This window comes from Adelges cooleyi, unplaced genomic scaffold (genome assembly GCF_023614345.1).
Source record: "Adelges cooleyi isolate 19-005CV unplaced genomic scaffold, UGA_ACOO_1.1 ACOO_flye_CR_arks_rails_tigmint_CR_PRNA_30, whole genome shotgun sequence".
NCBI classification, from domain to species: Eukaryota; Metazoa; Arthropoda; class Insecta; order Hemiptera; family Adelgidae; genus Adelges; species Adelges cooleyi.
Genome location: NW_026095971.1, coordinates 12553917 through 12575647, shown reverse-complemented (window position 1 = coordinate 12575647; position 21731 = coordinate 12553917). Strand labels below are relative to the sequence as shown.

Here is a 21731-nt window from a genome sequence, read left to right as displayed (position 1 = left end):
TCAGACATAGTTGACTTACGGTTCTATAGTACATGATCCACTTTTTGGTCGGTTTAACGTGGGCCGCAAAAGTAAAATAGTTTGGATTTTCGCTACAGGAGTCCCAAAGCTCTCCCGGACTTGACAAAACACACAAAGAAAAAAAGAGAGAGAATACCAGCAGACAAATAAAAGAATGATCAAATGCTTTGGTTTATATTTTACGCGTGGATAAAGAATATTAATAGAGACTAATATCTATTATTATTATTAAGTATAAAAAAAAGATTACGTATGTTATGATAATAATTACAAACAGAAAACAGACGGCACAGTTATAGGTACTTGGTAAATTGATATGGAAATAATTTAGAAAATCGTAAGTGAGAGGGGGGAGGGTAAAAGGCGAACGGGGGTTGTACTTTTTTGTTTTTGTTTAACATTTTTTTGTTTTACTAACAAAAGGACTAATAGGATAATGGTTCTAATGTTTAGTATACACAGGAAAACTAAAAGTGTTATGGCGGATTGAATGTGTTGTCTAAAAAGTTATCGGCATGGTCTGATAAAGGGCCGTGGGCATTTCGGCGGCTGAAGTGCCGGGCATGACACCGTGCATGGCGAAAGTTAAGCCGTCAGCGGCGGGCACGCCGAACGCGGTCATGTGTTGGGGCGGAAGATTTACCGCGGCGGCGGACAATCGGTGAACGGCACCGCCGCCGATATTGCCGGCGAAGAACCGTTTGCACGCGGCAGCCGCCTGCATGGCGCCCATCATGGGCAACCCGTGTACGGCCGCCAGTGCGGCCGACTGTTGTTGTTGGTGGAAGTGCTGATGGTGTTGCTGGTGTTGCGGGTAATGGTGCGACGGTGCCGGTAACGGGTACGGCGCGAACCGGTACCCGATGGCGGTCGGTGTCGGCGTGTGCGTCGCCAAGACCGCGGCAGTCGACGTCTGCAGATTGTGATGACCAGCCGCGGTCGCCATAGCCGCCGCCGCCGCCGCCGCACTATTTAAAGGCGAGACGATGGACGACGGCGACCCGTGACGGTGATGGTGATGGTGGTGATGACACACACGAGAACCCGCGCCCCCGTCGCACACACCCGCCGCACCGGGTTTTTTCAATATAATAAACTCACCGTAAGTGCCACGGCCAGCAGCTCGCGTTTTCGCCAGGTTTGCCGGCAACATCACTTCCTTCGGTTGCGCTTTTTTGCACTCCACCTGTAACCGAAAAATAATAAAAATTACGTTAATTTGGTTTAGATTATCACATAATAACAAAGCAAATGGCTGAGGAGAGTTCTTAATAGCTAAGCGCCCAATTTCTATCCCAAATTCTGGATCTACATTCGATAACATTTTAACGAAATTAGTTTGAACATTTAACGATACCTAGTGAATAATATCCGAGTTGTAAAATTTGTGACCGGCTTGTTATTGGTTATTAAACGAAGAATGTAAATTAAATAATTTGTTTTTAAACTCGTTAGCACGAGCCGTATTTGTATTTGACTATTTGCATTTTATAGCTAATCGATAAACCCCACGTATTTCATATTATGTATACAAAAACAGTAATGCAGCATAGAAAGTTTACGAGCCAGGTGCAGCCTCGCTGTCAACGTAATCAAAACTGTTTCAAGATAGTAAAACGTATCATTTGCTGGTCATTTCGTTAATTAACACTCATCAAAGACATAAATACGAATCACAATAGTGTTTATACATCATAGTGATAATATTCGAATCGTCCGACGCTATCCTACGAGTATTTTAGAAGCGTTCATGGCCAATATTAGTTACCGCAGTAATAATAATAACAATACTAATAATAATGTCAAGGTGCTTTAACGGTATTCGCCAAGCCACGCACATGACTGTCATGCGCTAATTTAATACCAGTACTCGGCTTGTGCGTTTAATGGACGGTTAATTCCAGAGATTACATTTGATGGCGGTGTTGGCCCTGTGTACGCTACTTGAGTGAAGACTGATAAAAGCACGCTTACGCCCTATCAGCTCTGAATATATTATGAGAAGTGAGAACCCGATAAGTAATAATAATAATAGTAATAACAGCCCAAGTTTTGACGGAAAAGCCATAACACCTGGTGGTCTCGATAAGCGTCATTCGCCCTGAACAGGTACACGCGCCTGGGAAATTGCGGTTATCATTGCAACAGCTAAGCGTAGAATAGTCCTCGACACGTCATATTATTATTATTATTATTATTATTATTATTATGTTACAATTATAATTTAGTCACTGATGCATATTATGCGCGATGGGTATACGGTACAACGGTGTGGGCGGTGGTAGCGATGGTCTAGCTCAAATTACGGAAGCCACGGTAAATTCAATTCTCCGGATTAGACCTAGGTTGCCGCTACTACTCAGCTTGCCTCGATGCTAATACATAATAATGTAACAACGATAATCCCGTTATAATGCCGCCCCAAAAGCTATAATATAGTACACGCATACACGGATAATATTATGTATTCAATAGGACCACACTATCGTTTCACAATATTATTTCCTTCCATTTTTTACTACGAACAACGGTTTTACACCTACAGTAGACGGATAAAAGGCAAATTGCTCGTTTAAAGAAAACTACAGATGAATACTCGATTGCGAAAACGGGTAATTGCGTACTTAAGACGTCCATTATATTTAATTTTTTTTGTACGTTTCTGGTCTACACAAAAACAACGACTCGATGAGATAATAATATTTTAATATTTTCCAAATAGTCATACAGTAGTAATAAAATAATAAAAAACAAAAAAATTAACGAATGCTACAATAACAATCCGTTAAAAATATTATTAGTATTTAGTGTTTCTATTAATTTGTATAGGAGTTATACATAACCTAACCGTAAGGAGGAGTTAACTTTATACAGCACAGACGCTCGTTAAACACTCGACGACAAAGAAGAAAAGGGAAAAACACGACGTTGACGGAGATCCGAACAAACAAGTAATACGTTATATTATTTACCTAAGTGGATAGTGCTCGAGACCGAATAGCGCCATTATCATAATATTGATATAAGATCGTCTCCAGAAGACTCTAATCAAGTAAGGTAAACGTGAATTATAAAACAAAATAGTGCAATTAGATTGCTATTTCTAAAATTAAAGATTAACAAAAAAACAGCGCAGAACGCTCGATTAAATATCTATTATAAAATTATAAAATAAAATGAGTAGATATATTTTATGTAAGTTACGAATTTTCAAAATCATTAAAGCTTTCAAGTGGCTTCACATAATAATATACATAGGAAATCTAGAACTCTGTCTGACTAACCATAACTTTGAGCGTTTCCCACAACGCATTGTCACGATATAAGAGCTATGCGCTCAAAGCTTATTTCATTAAATTGTGATTAGGTAGCAACAAAAAAACCGATAACTTTTAGCCGTACCCACATCCCGTGATGTAACTCCTCATATTTTTCTTTTCGCGACCAACTTCAGCCGTGTGCCACCTACAATGTATTCTATTGTTTCAGACTCCTTAATGTGCAATGCAGTAGTATCGAGTAGATAACTAACAAACGTCTGTTACACTCAACTAAGTTTTATTAAACAAAACGGTAATTATTTATGGATATTGTTAAAATATTCAGACGGAAAACGTTTTAGAGGTGTCAATTTCAACAGTAGGTAATGAATATTGAATACTTGGACCGATTAAAATATTTAAGTATCATCCTCTCCCCCGTCGCCCTCTCCTTTTGTGCTTAAAACCACCACATTTGCGTTGCTCGCAGAGCGTGTTTGAATATTTTTTTTTAGGTCGGCTTGGAAAATCGTAGCGAGCTTTTGAGGTAAAAAAAAGCGTCGCAGAGCCATAAAAGGAAATCAGCATTTCAAAAGAAGCAGTCGGAACCGGCGCCGGGCAACGAAAGAAATAGATGCTATGGAAAGAGATAGTGTTTGTACTATAGGTATATTATAATATGGCAAATACATATGTATGTATACCCTGTATGAATATATATATATATGAATTTATTATACGAGCGAGAAGACGACGAAAGTCGATTTTTAATATAATACGAGTGCGTTTGTGTTTGGAGCAAAGAGGGCACACACAAAAAAAAAACAAGCAAAGGCAAGAGAGGGTGCGTTGTATTTTTGTAAAAAAATTATATGTGTATATAAAACAGTTGTAGGAGTTGTGTTTGGTATAAGTCGGTCACCATCTATCATACAAGCAAACGACACGCGCCCATTATTCATAGGGCAGAATGTTTGCAGGCTGTTCTTCTGGATAAAGGTTACTTGAAGCGTGTGTGTGTCTGAGCGACGACCACAACAAAGGTCATTCATGCATTTTACAATTTATATATATACCTCAGGCTTTGATACTGGATTTTTTTCCTTGCCTTTTGTTGTCGTTCGAGTCGCCCCATCGACATAATATTAATATTAAACTTCCGCACTGCCAGCCGGGGACAACGCTAACAGAAAAGGCCACAAACGGCTTTTTGCCAACCACGCTAGGTCGGCCGGACTGGAAATTCTACTTCAATTGTCTAAAATCGTAGCATGCCGTCAACTCTCTGCAGGTACTGGTAATTACCATCCGGTCGTTTCTTTTCACTTCACTTTTATGTATATTAATAATAATCCAAAATTATAAATTTTATTGATAAACGGAAATGACTGACAACCTAATAGCAACAGAAGGTTTAGATTTGTTTATATAGTTTCAGAAAACGTCATAGTCTTCATAGGCAGATATTTTGTTCAGACCTACGCAGTGATTGGGGGGAGTTAATACTTAATTTCATAAATATAGGTTTTACGTAATCGCGACGTTTAGGAAGTCTGAAAGTTTGTAAAAATCCAAGAAGACTTAATTCCTTTATCAAACAAAAAAATTATATAATGCTGATGTATTGATTGATAAAATCTGCTGTTAATTAAACTACCAAAGTGGTAAATTAGCTGATATCCTGAAAATACATTTAAGTCAAAGACAAAATACTAAACGAAATTAAAACCTATTAAACGCTATCCATGAAAATACAGACTATATCAAAGTCGATACGCAAATAAATTATGCGGCTTATAGATTTAACGATAAACAGAAATACTTAAACTTTTTGTATGAAAAGTAGAATGTATCGGGAAAAAGATTCGTGCAATTATGGTCGGTTTTCATGTTCGACGGGTTTCCGTTTTTTATTGTACCATAACAAAAAAATAAAATATTTATACACATAACATTTCAACGAACGATTTCCGAACTTATAACCCATTGTCATTCGTCTACTGCGAGACAGTCCCCGAGGGACAATGCCGAAGGCACATAAGACAACTCGTCTGATTTTTAAAAATGAGTTTTGCAACTCGTTTATTATATCAATAAAATGTTACAATCGAATTTTTAAAAAATTATAAATAACATTTTTTTTCGTTGCCTACTAATTTTTAAATTTAATTTTAAATTCGATAAAGATACCGAGTAAACTATAGCTTCCCTTCTTAATTCTAGCAATATAAAATTAACAGTATTTATTTATTTAAAAAAAAAACGTTTAGTGGGAGTCACAGACTATGTAATTGTTTGTAAAAGTTTCTATGAGTATTTGGTTTTTCATTGTTGGCATAGTAAAATTATAGACGTTTTATAAAGACACGACACAACCAAAATTATAAACAACCTGAGTATCAAAAAAACCATTAGCAAAAGTACTAAGTTAAATATTGTTAAAAATAACAACACCAAATAATATGTAAATAACGCTCTAGTGTTTATTATTTTAATTAGGTCGATTGAAAGAAAACAAGTATACAAAACTCGCGTGTTTAGAGGTGGACAAAAACATTTTGAAAATTTCTTTTGAACATAAAAAAACATTTATGATTTTTTAGAGAAGTTGGATAGTCAAACGTCAACAAAAGTTTACAAGTACTTCGTGAAATGCAAGTCCTCGTTTAATAATAATGTATACAAAAATCATAATTATTAGTACTTAATAAAGTTTTGTAATAAAAACAACGTAAATAATGAGACGTTTTTGATAATAGAAGGTTCAATTTTTTAAGGTAATAAAATAATATAAACATGTTATATTTCTGTTGGGGGTTTTCAAGTTAAAAACCAAATACAAATAAAAGTTTTTACGTTTAACTGAATGCGTATGTTTGTGCTGGGGCGGTTAGCCTAAACTCGAGTTTAGTTTGGCCATTGTTGTAAATAACCAAAGCTTAATTATTTTCATAAATATCGATAAAAAAAACCGAGAGGTGAAATACAAAAACGGAGTCAGCGATAACGGCGGCGGCCGCCACGACAACGGTGCCTACGTTTGGATTATTAACAGCCGAATTTATTTCTTTTTTTTTCTTTCACATAACCATTAACCAAAAAATATTTTATACAATAGCCGTATACGTTTTTTATCTTTTCATTCAAACCGTTTGTTCCATTGCACAAACACACGCTGGTGTTACAACATAACATTTATATATATATATATATATATATAGTATGTATTATGTGTGTATTACTCAACGCTCGGTGTGTGTACATTTATATGAATACATGGATGGCCGTTGGAGTTGTGTCGAACGGGGAAGATTAATTAATTTCAACTCGATCGGGACGCGTCGATAAGGTCCCTCTCCTCTCTGCCGATCCCGTCACACCACTGAACAGCAGCAGCATGCGACGGCGGTGTAAAATTAAATTAACCCTTCGAAAAACATTAAAGCCCAGACATTACATTAATTACCGGAAAACAATTAATAGCGCACATTATCCTTGGACACCCCCTCCTCGGAACCTCCCGCCGCCGCGCTCGTCCCCTATACATATATTATAAAATATATACATAATAATACACCTTTCGCAACAGCGCTTTACTATGCTGCGGCCACGGTTTAAAAACGACCTAAACCGTTTTGTAGAGATTAAAACAATTCCGCCGTGGCCTATCCGGTCGGCCGCTTTAGGAGAGGTGGTAAATAACGATGAGCAAAAAAAACTATATATATATATATATATATACGTGTATAATAATAAAAACACCAAGCACTCTGCTAATATCCCTTACGTGTAACCCTTTCGTAAAAGATTATAGCACACAGCCATCCAGAGCACTCGATCTTCGGTTAATGCTCTCACGCATTAATAACTCGTTACGGAAAATTTCGTATTTTTTTCCAACCTCGCGTCCCCCTCTTTACCGGGCCGCCATTTATTTCCGCGTACTCTCGAGCTCGGTACGCCGGTCGAAAGAAAAAAAAAATTGTCAACCCAGCTTGTTTAACATATTCAGGTCAAGTATGCGCACACGTGCTCTGTGTGTGTGTGTGTTATGAAACCCATCGTAACGTTCTACGCGTTGTGCGCCCGCATTGGGAACAGCCTATTTCACTTCCTTTGCTCTTGTTATACCACACAATCCGGCAGACATTTTCTTCGAATTAAGATGTATAAACTATATACTACCACCCCACTCGCCGTCAGCTAACTCGAAAGTCAACGGTTATTTGATATAAATGTACTGTGTGTATATACGCAGTTAATCCAATACAGGAAACGCCATAACCTCGGCCTTAGCCTTTAATTACTTAAAAACTTTTCTCCTTACTCCTTATATTTGGCCTTTCCTTTGCCTAACGAGTAGGACCGGCAAACTTCACTTTCTAACAAGTATGATACTTCGGGGTCTCTGCAAAATGAAATACACTAACTTCTTATGTGATGTATCTTTCTATCTACTGTTACGGTTACAAAATCTATCCTGCCTTTTCTTGCATATGTCCCACTGTTGTTATTAGTGGGAAGGGGCGAGTACAGATAGATTGTACAATGTATAATGCAATATTAAGACGTTATGGGCGCATTAACGCTGACTCGCATCTATGCCAGCCGTTAGGAGATAAATAACACATATAAGTAAAATGTACAGTTTCAAGTCGAGCGGTTTTTGGCGACGAGAAACAATTATTTTTGACAGGGCAGTTTTTTTTGTTGTTGACATGAACGTTAACTTACCATTTTACTGTTGATTTCGTGGAAATGTATTTCACAGACTTTGTCTACAACATCTTCCGAATGAAACGTCACGAAACCAAAACCTGAAAAAGACAACAACAAAATACATAAATAAATAAAACTCAATAACATCAGAATTATAATATCATCACACTGTACAAAACATAGAATATAGATAAAAGATCTAAGCTATATTTCTGTCAACTTATTTATATTGGTGTAGGTACATATTGTGAAATCATTTGGGGATTAGTCGGTGGCGTATAACGAGAGCGAGTAATTATTACGATGACGTGGTAATTCGGTTATTATTAATACTGTGATGATGAAACCGCATGAGTGGTTTTTTGCTAATTAAGAACACACACATAATAAATTATATTCGTTTTTTTTTAGCGAGAGAGCGACTGCCACCGGTACTTTATTAGGCTTACGGTTAACAACTCTAGGGTGCTCCACTCCAATCGATAATGTTAATTAATTCAATTACGTCGCCATCCTCCACGGTGGTGTGTATATAATATGTACAGGCTGTAATCTGGATTTCTAGTCGCGCGTTGCGGGCACCGACAGAGTGGTTAATTAAATTGTCGTTATAATATATTATTATGATGGTATCGTATAAATTAAGAGTTGGCCTAGGCACCACAGGGCTCTTGACGCTCGGTGCAAATTATCTTAAAGTGGTTCATATACATTATAATACAGTTTCCGAACGCTCTAGTATCACAGTCAGACCGAGTGAAAAGCAAACACACACGAGTTACGATGAAATATGCGTAGGTACTCGCATTTAGCTCATCCGAATACGCACTTCAGTATTGTATAAATTACTGTTTGTCATTCTAAATTTACGGCAACTTTGGGTTTCAGTCAATTATATCAACAATAGCTCGATAATGTTATTTTTTAATACTTTTACGATTCAAAACGACTGGCCGAGGACCAATACGGTTAGGTTAGTACATATTATTGCCTGTCAATGCACCTTAATAAATACAAGTGTAGAGGTAACACGGAAGGTATCTATCGATTTTACGGTGTATTCGCCAACTATCAATTATTATGTGTAACGTCACTTCTTACAAAAATACTTAAAATTACAATGATGTTTATATTTGTAAGAATTTTAATACTTTTTCCTCGGAAAGCGTCGAAGATACATCACTATAGGAATTGCTAAGCCGGCGCTTCGGATAGGCAAAGCAACGACACAGGCGCGTATTATGCTTAGTATTATCGCCTAACGGGGTCATCCGCAACAAGATGATAATATTGATGTTACAGAAGCTGCTGTTATTGTTAAAAGGTACTTCCTTATGACAGATGCCAAGATAGCAGCTGTGGCGTACTGAGCAAACCGTTTTGAACGCGTGTAACGATCCCGCAATGGTTAGGTTCCAAAGACCGACCGTGCAGCTTTCGACGACCGCGCGTTCAGCAATTAAACTTATTTAGTGAATCTCGTTTTGCACCGCGACCTCATTAACCGTTATATACCGCGTATAATACGTATAAATATACAATAACACTAAACTAGTTATAACAGTCACTGCCCGGCGGGGTTATAGTACATACTATTGCCGCCGCCGTGGTTGTACTCGTAAGAAGACCACACTTCTACGTACTTGGGTCTGATCCAATTGTAATTAAGGTTTATAATAGGGCACGGCGCAAAGCCGTCCGCGAGGCAGAGTAAAAGTTAATGAGTTCCCGGTTAATCGAGATCCAGCGAGTGCTGCGTGCCTCAGCGATTAGCCCAAATAACCGCCAAAAAGTAAACAAAAAACCAGACGACTTTGTATGCAATAAATGACTAATACCGTGCCAAATACGCGAAACCCATATTCATGTACGTAATAAGCTTAACAGGGAAGCACAAATTCCAAAAACAGAATGCCGGCCGCCGTTTCGCTTGACTATGTCGAATTTACTTGACGGAAAAAATATAACACTTCAGTTTAAATGGAAACAATACACAAATTGCAATAAAAATGAATACTATAATGTTGTTATAGTGTTAATTTTTAAATTATTACAGTATCGAATCGGAGCTAACCGATTATAATACCAAAATGACTTAAAATATTTCAAAACTACCATTATAATAGGCTTAACAACGTTTCGAAATATAAAAACAAAACAAGCACTCTATTTCAAGATTGTTTTATTTAGTTCAGTAGCGTTTTAATTAAACCACGAACAACCGAGGGTTGTGCAATGAGCATTGCAACAGTCATTCTGGGAATAAGTATGTATATAATACACAAAGTACGTTGCACGTTTGGGTTCTACAATGTACGCCGTTGTTGTTATAATCGCTTAACAGGGTTCGGCACGTCCTCGACAAATAAACAACAGCATAGTGGTACTAATCGACACGTCGGCAAAACGTAATGTATGGTAAGTCGGTGCAGGGAAAATACCATTAGAGTTAGATTTTTACACTTCGACGAAACGCGCGCGCAAAACGCTTAAAGAGTGCTGTCGAGAGATACTGTCGCATCGTTGTGTCTGTCGACGTTATTATTTTGAAATCCGCTTTAAGGGACAAGAAAAATAAGAAAAAAACACCGACCGGTCGGTTGAAGAAACCCTTCAAACTCGGAAGCGAATTTCAAAAGATTGTTATTATTATTACTTTTTTTTTTATATTAAAAGAACGAATATGCACCGAAAGAAATGTACGGCCGAGGGTTAGGTATTTTTTTTAATTTAAATATTATTATATTTTCCATGCGGTAAAATCACTTCGGATTAAAAAAAAAACTATTCCTGTGCACAGCCGGCAAGAGACGTGTTAAGTATTTCAAAAGTTGACTGCGAAAAAGTTATTAAACACTCGTCGAAACCACTTCTCGGTGGCGGGCGCGAAAATGTCGCGTCAAGTCTTCTCGCGTTATGAGTAATTTTCTTCTTTTTTTTTCCTCGCCGAAACTTCAAACTAATATTTTTTCTTTTGTAGAACACTCCAAGACTGCGGATAAAGAATTATATACGCTCTAAATACCATACAGACACAGTGTCAAATCGAAATTGTCAGTTCGCAAACAATAAAACTCATACAAGATCTAAGCCGCATAATATGGATAATAGTATTATATTTTTGCAAATAATATTATACGAGTGAGTTGGACCCTTTTTGTATTTTTGCGAGGCGGAATTTCAATAGTTTTGGTCGGTTATGTTAGGCAATTCGAAAGAGCGTTCAATTTTTAAAATATTAGAACCGTATAGTATATAATACCATTGTACGGTATACGGCGATACAGCAACACTCGACTAACGTTCTAACTTGTATTTTGTTCTAAATGAGAACAAACTTAAACGTCTTAATGTTAGTACACATAATATCATGCCGTGAGTCGTACCTGCTACAGGCGGTCCGAATGGCTAAGGAAGTATTATTATTTAACGTCCGGGACGCAGGCGTTTTTAACGGTTTTGCCTTTAAGGAGAGCGCACATAACGGTTATGTTAAAACGCCGCGAGAAGAGTGATGCGGTATAAAACAAAAACAAGGCATCGTCTGTTGTAAAATGAAAGTTTTTAAAGAAGTAACCCGGAGGGTCGCACTCGCGGAGAGACACCGGTTTTCCCCGGTCAGTTTATTGCTTCACGGCGGCGGTTTTAGGGGATTACATTATTGTTATTATTATTATTATTATTTTCGAGCGGACCTTGCTTTGTGTGTGTAGGGCACGCAACGACAAAAGACTGCGTGTTCTCCTCTCCTTCCCGCCACCCACCTCCTTACGCTTCCATTACCTATGTTTATCCCTCGTATACACTGCATCGACGTAACGACCACGTCGTTTTGTAAAGAGTTTTTCTCGACAATACCGTGCGATTCCTTTCTTTCGGTTTTAGAAACAATGGCGGCCGTACGATTTTTACTTACACCCGTACATGACACACGCTCACGCATGAAAGCCCTGGTCACGTTCGAGTCGGATTAACACACGCCGAACGGTCTTCGTCGACAGTTTGCCGTGGTCCACGGATATTGAATTCGGTAGAGGTGCTGGATGACAACGGCCTTTGCCCCGAAAGCATTTGAAATTACATTTTTGGTCGCACAACCAAAAAAACGTCTAGGAATTTTCTAAAACGCTCTGCCTTCGATACCAGGTGAATGGCATCTGGCAATGGTCAGATTAAATCTGAAAGTTAACATCGTAGAAAAACAAGTTAGCGTGGCTAGTAGTTGTCATAAATAGACAGATTTGTATTCTAGTCAGTCTGTGTTATTTTAACGAAAAACAAAAAAACAATATGGTGTTTTTTAAAGCTCTGTCGCTACCATGTTATAGTATAACATAACAATCGCGTTAAAAACCGTACGGTTTCTAATCCAACATCGGAGTACGGATTATAAAAATAAAAAATTAAATGCCATAGAAGTACATCTTGTTCTTCTTCGATACGATTCCTAACTATTCGCTCAAAACGGTCACCTACAAGTTACAACCTCTACACTAACTATCTTTATGTTATAAATTATTGTCAATTAACATTTTTTTCCCTGTCTATTCCTCCATACACGTTTATTCCCATTACCGCTTGTACTGTTTCATTTCTCTCTCTCTTCATAATATAAACCCACATCTAACTACCCTTTTATATGACAAAACCTACTATTAATTGGAAAATTGAACTAAATGGCACCAGACGGAACGGTGAGATCGCAATCATAGATAGATTTAGAAATTTGTGAGTGATTTCAAAAACTAATAATCAAGGCGGTGCACGAACGGCAGCCATGCTCTGCGGAAGGGTTGCTTTTGTGTGCGTGATAGTAATTATTATTATTATCGCTTTTGGCTGCTGTTTTTGTCGACAGCCGTGTTTTTTAAACTTATATGTATCCGACCGTTTAAATAACGCCGCGTCCACTAAAAAACATACTGTGCACCGCCTTTCGGGGTTCACCGCGCACCACAATCTCCGTCGTTCGCACTTAACCGTTATATATGTTATTACACACTACTTTGCCATTATACATCTGTATAAATCCGCGTCCGGTATAATAATAATAATAATAGTAGTGGTGCTATCCAAAGCCAATAACGACCGGTATAATTTAAACGCCGAGAACGAATCGAAAATGTTCAGTGTGCGTGCAATTGCCCAGCTTATACATATACGTTAGCCTGTATACCTACAATATTATAACCGCGACCGCCCCCGAAAAAAAGGGAGAAACGCGTGTTGCCAATATTGTTATCTAAATGCATCGGAATAAACATTAGGGTAACTCTGGCCTCTTGTACACGAGTCGCAATGATCGGAAAAAAAATAAAAATAAAAAATAAAAAAAACTACCCACATGCGACTTTTATCTCGTGTTTCGAATTTAAAATCTCCGAAAATCAATCCCTTCTGGCGGAGTGAACGCGATTCGGTATTATAAAATATGTGGCCGAGACTTTATCTTTTATTTCTTTAACATAATAATAGTGATTATTAGGTGTTTTCGCCTAATAATTATGATGACCAATCGATCACTTTTCCAACTATAACCTTTCAGATTATTAAACAAAAAAAAAAAAAACAGCGATTCCGCCGCCATTAAGATGATGTTTATGACTATGAATGTCTCCGACGTTTGCCGCAGTACATTTTGTCTAGAATTAAATACGTTTCAAGTGACGGGCACTCGAAAGACGAGATCGCGTTTAAAGGTGCAAATCGTAGCAGTCGTGAATGCCAGTGACACGCGGCACGTTTTAACAGCATCTCGGTATTGTATTATTATTATTCCGAGAAGGGTGACCGGATTTCGGATTTTATTGTCCTCTCTGGTGACGACGATCGACGATGAGAACCGTTTTTATAGTTTCGACTATATGCAATGATAGAGGATCCACTGTGTGTGTGGTGTATTGGAGTATAAAAACGTTAGGGGTGTGACGTGGATATGGCGAAATGGCCTTCATAAAAGTAATGGCGAGAACGGGATTAAATATTCAACGTAAAACTTTTACGCAGAGTTAAACTCACCCGCGGCTTGTACAAACGGTTTATATATATATATATTTTTTTTTTAACAGCCCGGCTAATCTGTCTTCGGACGCGTTTTCGTTCTTTGTACTATCGACCCAAACTGTGTAACTCCCTCTTTCTTTTTTCTCCTCTTTTACCGCCACACGGCGATTGAACAGTTTATAATATCTGGCTAATAATTGCAAATGACCCGAGGTCGCCATTGCAAACCCCGAAATACTCATTTTATTATTGCAACCATGTAGTTGTAGTAAACGACAACGGCCGCAATCATACGGATTGCTATCCCCCCGAGTATACTTGTGTGCGTGTATAATTTTTATTGCAAAACTTCCCTTGTAATTGTGTTCGCACGGGTCAGGCTTGACCTGACATTCCACAAAGCGGCTTATACGAATTCCAAGAATAACGTTATCTTTTTCGTTTTCAATCCCTTTTTTATACATATATAGATATTTATAAATGTATGTGTGCCCTTGCATTCTTCCTTTATATAAATGGTCAGACAACCGTAGATTTCAATCGTACACTAGCCGTACTGCGGTGTTCTCTTTTAGATTTATTTATTTTAAACCGCAAAAAAAATGTTCCTTGCATTTTTTTGGAATGGCCGTGTCTGAAATGGAAACCGAGAAGATAACGGATTATCGCCAAAATATTATAACCGTGTTTTTCATATTTCACATGTGACTCGTGGTGATCTAAAATATATTCACATCATAATATGTACAGCTCCTATATTTGTATGTTAAATATGTTTGTATGTTTGTATTATAGACTATAGCAATTCATTTTAAGTAGTACAGTGCAATATTATACATATTTTTGTCACATTTAAATACCGATTATTAATGTTATACATTTAAAATTAATTTGGACACAGTTTTATGTTATACAATTTATACTAAAGGTTTCAATGTATCGTCTCTCAAGTTTAATTGTTATTATCAACGTTACACGATGCTCGAAATGCGCGTTTTGAACATCACCGTTATAACTGTTCATGACCATAGTAAATGCAAAGCTCTTTCCGCAATAATCTAATATCCTGCGTCAGTTCTTATTAATTACAATTCTATCTAGAGAGAGATTTCATTTCCCCATTTGTTACAAAAGCAAAAACACGGTGTTTATCTTCCCCTCCGTCGGCTATAATGTAATGTAATGTGCCCCTAGCACACGCTGTCATTTCCTTACCTGGACCGCCTGCTCCGAGTATATTCAGGTAAGAAAGGGCTGTACGACAATTTTGACTTTCATCCGTCTATATTTAATAAACTATCGGCTACACATACTCTATACGGCTATATATAATCACGAGTAACAACACTTATTCAGTAACGTTCGACTCTCTCCGTCGGTCATTGCTTAATTATTTTAATAAAATTAAAAACCTAAGAATCATATGGTAGAAGATAATATTTTTTTGTCAAGTATGAATGTCTAACGACCGTAAGTATATTTAAATATTGCATATTATATGAGCTCTAAACGGTAATACGCGTTTTAAAAAGAGTATTTTGCTATCTTAATATCAATGAAAAATAAGAAAAATAAGAACTCTTACTTTTAATATTCGAATTTCAACTATATTGTGGGCCAAAGTAATATATTTATGTATACATAATTATTATTGGAGAATTTTTGCATTCGTTTTTATAATGTACACAACCGAGTTTAATATGTTTTGTTGGCTAGCGCCATCTATTGTCGATGTCCCTCGCAGCCACCTAAGCAAAACGCTATGTGGCGGAACGTTATAGTTTGCGTTATTTCGTATTGTACCTAACTACAGCAAAAGTGCGTCGCGTCGATTAGTTGATAAAATATAATACAAAAATGTTTTACACTGTTAACATTAACGTTGAATAAACGACTATTACTGCCGTCGATGGCGTTTTGGAAAGTTTACGACATTTTAGTTCGAAAACCGATTTGTTAAAATATCAAACGAATTTGCGAACATTTGTCAAGCTTAATCACATTATACTTGTATTTTTTGCCGATTTATCGCTCAAACTTTTAGACAGCATTAAATTATAAACGGTTTAGGAAAGTTTTGGCTGAGCACACACACACATACCCTGGCAACGACGGTGCGCTATAACCGTTGCTGCGACGGGCCAAACAGCTTTATCAAAAACGGGGGCGGCGGCTGTAGAGGCGCCTCGGTAATCGAATTTACTTTGAAAGCATATAGGCGGCACACATAAAACAAACATTTTCGTGTAATACACGCCGTTTTCTAACGGTTTATTGAATACGCCGTAAACAATACAACTCAGCTGTTTCAAAGCAGACTTCATCCGAAACACAAAGCTGTAGTGAACGTCATACACGACCGGCATCACGTTACTCGGCACACACATACACACACAAGTCGGATGAACTCGAGAAATCAAAACGAATATTAATACCCCCATAAGATAATATCTAACTATTATTTATATCGGGTTTCTAAACCCCTTCTCACGAGATCCCCACCAATTAACACTAATAACTGATGTGCAGGGATACACCCCCGGCAAACGCTGCACCGACCAATGTCTGAGGTTTCCAATTAGTATCATTACTAGTGCGTCAGCATTCCACGCGTCCTTTATAACGTAGTTCCTTCCAAACCACACATTCCCCCTTCCCTTCCATTAAATATCATTATAAACCTATATCGAATTTCAGGTTAAACGCTTTAGGCCCGCAGCGGCAACAATTATTATTATGACTTGACCCTTGGACGTCTCTGTCGACAAAGTTAATGTTACAAAGAAATTTCCCGATGTTATAAGTTGAAACCAAAATACTTTTAGATATGCTGGGAATGTTGCGGCCAGCTCCAGTATAATATGAGTGACTTTATATTTGTATCTATCAAACGTGTCTCGCGTTTTTCTAGCGAAACTTATTAATTACATGGATGACGCTATTAAAGGAGACGGATGGTAGTAGGTCGACATTATCTATTTTAATTTTTTCCTTGGACTGGATAATTTGTACTCAACGAATATCAATTGAAGACCTTGGAGCAACAACAAGACATGTTCTTTTTTTCAAATGTTTTTTTTCTTCAAAAAAAATTCTTGAACAAATTCTAAAAAATTTTTTTGGGAATTTAAAACGTTTTGAAAAAAAATTGAAAAAAGGACATGTCTTGTTGTTGCCCCAAGGTCTTCAATTGTCAATACAGAATGTTTAGGTCAGATGTGTCTAAGCGAGTTGATGATACATCTACAACTACTCCTTTCCTACAACTTGTACAACGCTTTGGACTCTGACCAATATCGTTTTGCTATTTAAATTCATTATAAGTAATGGACATAAAAAGTGATTAATGATTATAAACACTACAGTTGGATGACCGGAAAACTTTGTCAATATGAGTAAGGCCAGTGGACTTTGTCAATAATATTAACGCTGATTGGACAGAATTTATCAAATGCTTTGTCGAGTTCTGGGTAAGACTATAACTGTGCGTTTAATAGAATTGAATACCGTCGAATGCGTAACGAACACGGTGGAAAAACGATTTGCAGTCTTTTCGGAGAAACCGCGTACGTTTTAAGCGTATTTCGTTATTGTTCGAAATGCTACTACGGAGTTGATCATTTTAACAATAATATTTAAACCTATTAAACACGACCGAGCGGTTTGCAAGAAAAACGATATTACTGCTTAGATATCATAGCGGATGGATCCATGTTTTTGTAACGTTATATTTAATATTATTATTTTTTTTTTACAATGTTTTCGGATGATTTCAGTTCTTGCGCAATTATTACTATACACTACTGTTATTGTTGTATAGAGCGAATCATGGCAGACAATAAAAACAATATTGTCTGCAAATGACGTTAAATTCGACATAATTCAATTTATTTTTTGGAGCGGTATTGGCTCACAGCCGCCTCTGCTGTCGTCGTCGTCGAACTCAAGATCTGTACATAAATATATAACAGTTTCTGTCTTCCCGTGACAGGAGGAGCCGAGATGACGACGTAGGCCGATTTTTGTCAACGTTGTCGCATTTTCCCGACCCTCTCCCCGGCCGGTGTTGTCCGGATTTCTCCCATCTTTCTTACCCGACCACACGTCTTGTCTCCTCCGTCGCCGCTGTACACACAATACCGGCATGACGTTACTTGACAACTGCCAACGCAACGTGTGCGTGTGTCCGGTGTGCGAGCAAGATAAAATTTAATGAAAATACCGTCGACCGCCGGCCATGCTAGATAAGCGCCTAACTGTCCGCACGCAAATGCATGAGACCAGTAACGTTGTCAACGGGTCTACCCTTGGCGTACGAGCTTTCAGTACACAATCCTAATATTATATAATAATGACATATCGAATATCCCATAATATTTTTGACAAACGAGCGCGTTTAAGTTATTCCACAAAGACTCCTATTTTAAATTTAACTAATAAATTGGTATATTATCGAAAGTTAATGGAGAAAACTTGAAAACAATAAACACAGAGTTCTGACGCTTTATAACTGCATATATATATAGTAAGTAATTAAGTATTTTAGCTAATTTTTACTAAAACTGGAGATTTGTAATATTGACGAAATTTGACGGTACACGTTAAAACTCAATGCTTCATAACTATGCTTTGGATTATTTTAATTCTCCACCAACGCCAATAATGTTAAATCACTTGTGTGGTAACGCTGAACGATTAAAATGAAATAAAAATTGATATTATATCTTTTAACTTTTATGGCGAATGACATAATACAATTTTTTTATCTTAGGGCGTATGCTTAGTTTCAGAAATAGCGCTGTGAGTTTCTCATATCTGTGACTTAAACACGATTTGCTGACACTCGGTGTATTGAAAAAAACTATATTTTTTCTTGGCTGTCAATCTTTTTTTCCGACATTTACTACCAAGAATATAAAATACAAATATTGAAACAATCACAATGATGGCGTAAACAATATCTGACGGGTTCGTATCCTTTCGGCCGATGTAGTCAAAGGAAGTGAAAAACGATTATCAATTTTTCAAAACCGGATTAAAGTTATAAGTAATGGTTTCGGCATTGTGCAACTGTGGTGTAGGGCAACGCCCTTGCAACTACGTCTTACTACAAAATTGAGTTTAGGCATGCACACGAAATATTATCTATTACCTCCACCCGCTCCACACGGCCGAAACAGTAACAACCGCTCTCAGACATATTGACGTTTTCAATACAAACATAAGATACACCCTTAACTTTTAACAATATCAATTCTTGCCCACCTACCTCCTTCGACAGCTATTCCAATGGGCTTACTTTATTTTTAAACTACCGTGGGTCATGGCCATCGTCAACGATGTGCCTACGCTTCACTTAATAATAATGCACAAACGTGTATATTATAATGCAGTCGCAGTTTATTTATTATTAGACTAGAATATTTAAGAAAATGCTTTGATGGAAACAAACACAATGGATTCAAAGCCGTGCGATCAAAACAATCGATCACAAAGTATGCATAATGCAAATATACTACTGCAACCCCGTGTTATTCAATATTATGATTATTACTATTATAATTTATAATCATCATCACCCCCGTTGCCGACGGCATAGCTTTTGCGCCTATATAATATATTGTATTATGTTACGAACAAGAGAGGCAGATCGCGGTAACAATAGGATTACCTATTATTATCAATTTCGGGTTAAACGCCGCGCTAAAGTTTATTCCCCGGTTGTATAAACTGTACACCAAACACCAGAGCGTTTACTTCGATCAATGGAACGTATTACAGTATGTATAATAACAGTAGAAGACGCGATGCTGGTAAGTATTACTCGGCAAGAAAGAGAAAGGGGGAGTCGAGACAGTGTGTGTGTAGGGTGTGCTTACTAATTTCGCGTTAAATCGAATGGTCGGTCGTTTGACCGGTCCGTCGCGCTTATCGTTAAGTACCCGCACCGTGGTTTTTGGGCTCTTAACGTCCATGAATGTTTACGGTCGTCGTTGGGGACAATTCAGACCACGGGGCACTGTGTATTGTACGCAAACACACACATAAATATCTATCTATATATTATATATATGTGTGTGTGTTTTGTATACATTGATTGCGTACGTATAGGCGTTTGGAGAAAGGGAAACCGGCCCGGAGAAATAACCGAAACAATGGCCTATGAAAGATTAAGCGATATCGCCCAGAGATACTTGTACAACGTTTGTAAGAAGTATTAATTTCAAATACGTTTGTGGGTCCGTTTAATCTTTTGTGTCGGTCGAGTGTGCCGTTTGAGAATTCGTATTTACTCGATTTGGAACGATATAAACGTAATGCGATGAGCTCGTTCGGCTTTGCGCTAGTTTTCTTACTTTCGATTTTTTCTTCTATTACTTCACCGACCACTCTGTCGGCGTCTTACATCCGTAAAAAACACTATTCCTGTATTTTGTATAGACGTGTGCATGACCCATTAGCGGATGGGCAACGTAATCAAAAACCCTTTAGGTATTTTTTTCTACAAATCATGAACGAAACGTATACATCAAAATTCACGCTACAAATTTACATAGGGCTACAGTGAAATATTCACAAAAAAACTACCGACAAGTTCAAAATGTAATATTTGATTAATATGTATTTATTAATTAATTTTTATGATCGTCTCAATGAATTATCAATATTAGTTAGCCACATAATTAGATTTTGAACTTGAAGTCAAATACTTGACTAATTGGCTGAAAATTTAGTTCTGCGTTAAAATACATTGTCTGTACTTTTTTTATTGTTATTATAGTATTTACATATTTAGTTATATAAAAAAAAATATATATATATGGAAAATAATATAATATTATAACATTATTTAATATAATTGAATATATTGTTGAAATGTATAGTGTCGAAAAGTTGACGTAGGGTTTGTCACATACACTTCCAAATGGCATTTTTAATTACGTCACTGTTTGGCTTTAGTACATGTAAGCTTTATTCTCGTTGGTTACGCGTTTATTATTTCTGTCTGGAATAAAATTCTAAGGTATCCAAGCACGACGACGGCGATCGGGTGCAATGAGACTGACGTACAATAATATGAGAGAAGAGGCTGAGCAGAGGACACGACAAACGAGTAGAACGAATGGTACCGTGCGGGTAGACTGGGGTGGAGACACGGTGTTCTCTGGCGTAGAAAACCCTTACCTTACCTTATGAACACGGAAATGGGATTTTCCGGTAATTTTGCCGTTCACATTACTCTCGGTTGGCAATTTTCCACGAGTTTGATAGCACCAGCAACGGTGGCGGCGGCGGCAAAAGTACGGCCTGGCTCCTCGCTCGTCTTGTCCCATTGCCAATTGTAATCCACCGACATCGACGGCCCCCAGTCACTACCCCTCTGATATTGCCCCATTACCCCTCGTGTGCTCCGAACGTAAATCGTTTTGGCCCAATGTCTCTGTGTGCGATCATTGTCTCCACGGGCGCACCAAAAACCGTCCTACGGCCTCCTCTTGCCGCCTCGTCCGTCTCTCCCAGCACTTTCCTCTATACCAAGCGCACTATTTACAACCCAAACGGCCAAAATTGCTCGTTCTACGACGCGTATTTCTTTCGCCCTCACAATTTTATTTTCGACACATCTTCTCTTCTTATCTCCCCCCTCCCCTCTCATCCCACAAGATAAACGATTTTTTCCCATTAATGGCCCTAAATATAAAGACGTTTTCAACAACGTCCGTATCC

The 21731-nt window shown here is 37.6% G+C and overlaps 1 protein-coding gene across 12 annotated transcripts in view; it reads right to left on the bottom strand.

The window, feature by feature from the left end:
* Positions 1-21731, bottom strand: part of LOC126839113 (RNA-binding protein Musashi homolog Rbp6-like) — a 269406-nt gene that overhangs the window by 25463 nt on the left and 222212 nt on the right. For all 12 annotated transcript variants that reach the window (XM_050574160.1, XM_050574163.1, XM_050574162.1 and 9 more), the window contains 2 exons: positions 8016-8098; positions 1123-1207 (listed from right to left, as the gene is read on the bottom strand). In XM_050574160.1, the coding sequence (XP_050430117.1) occupies positions 1123-1207; positions 8016-8098 (168 nt within the window). The remainder of the gene's footprint in view (positions 1-1122; positions 1208-8015; positions 8099-21731) is intronic.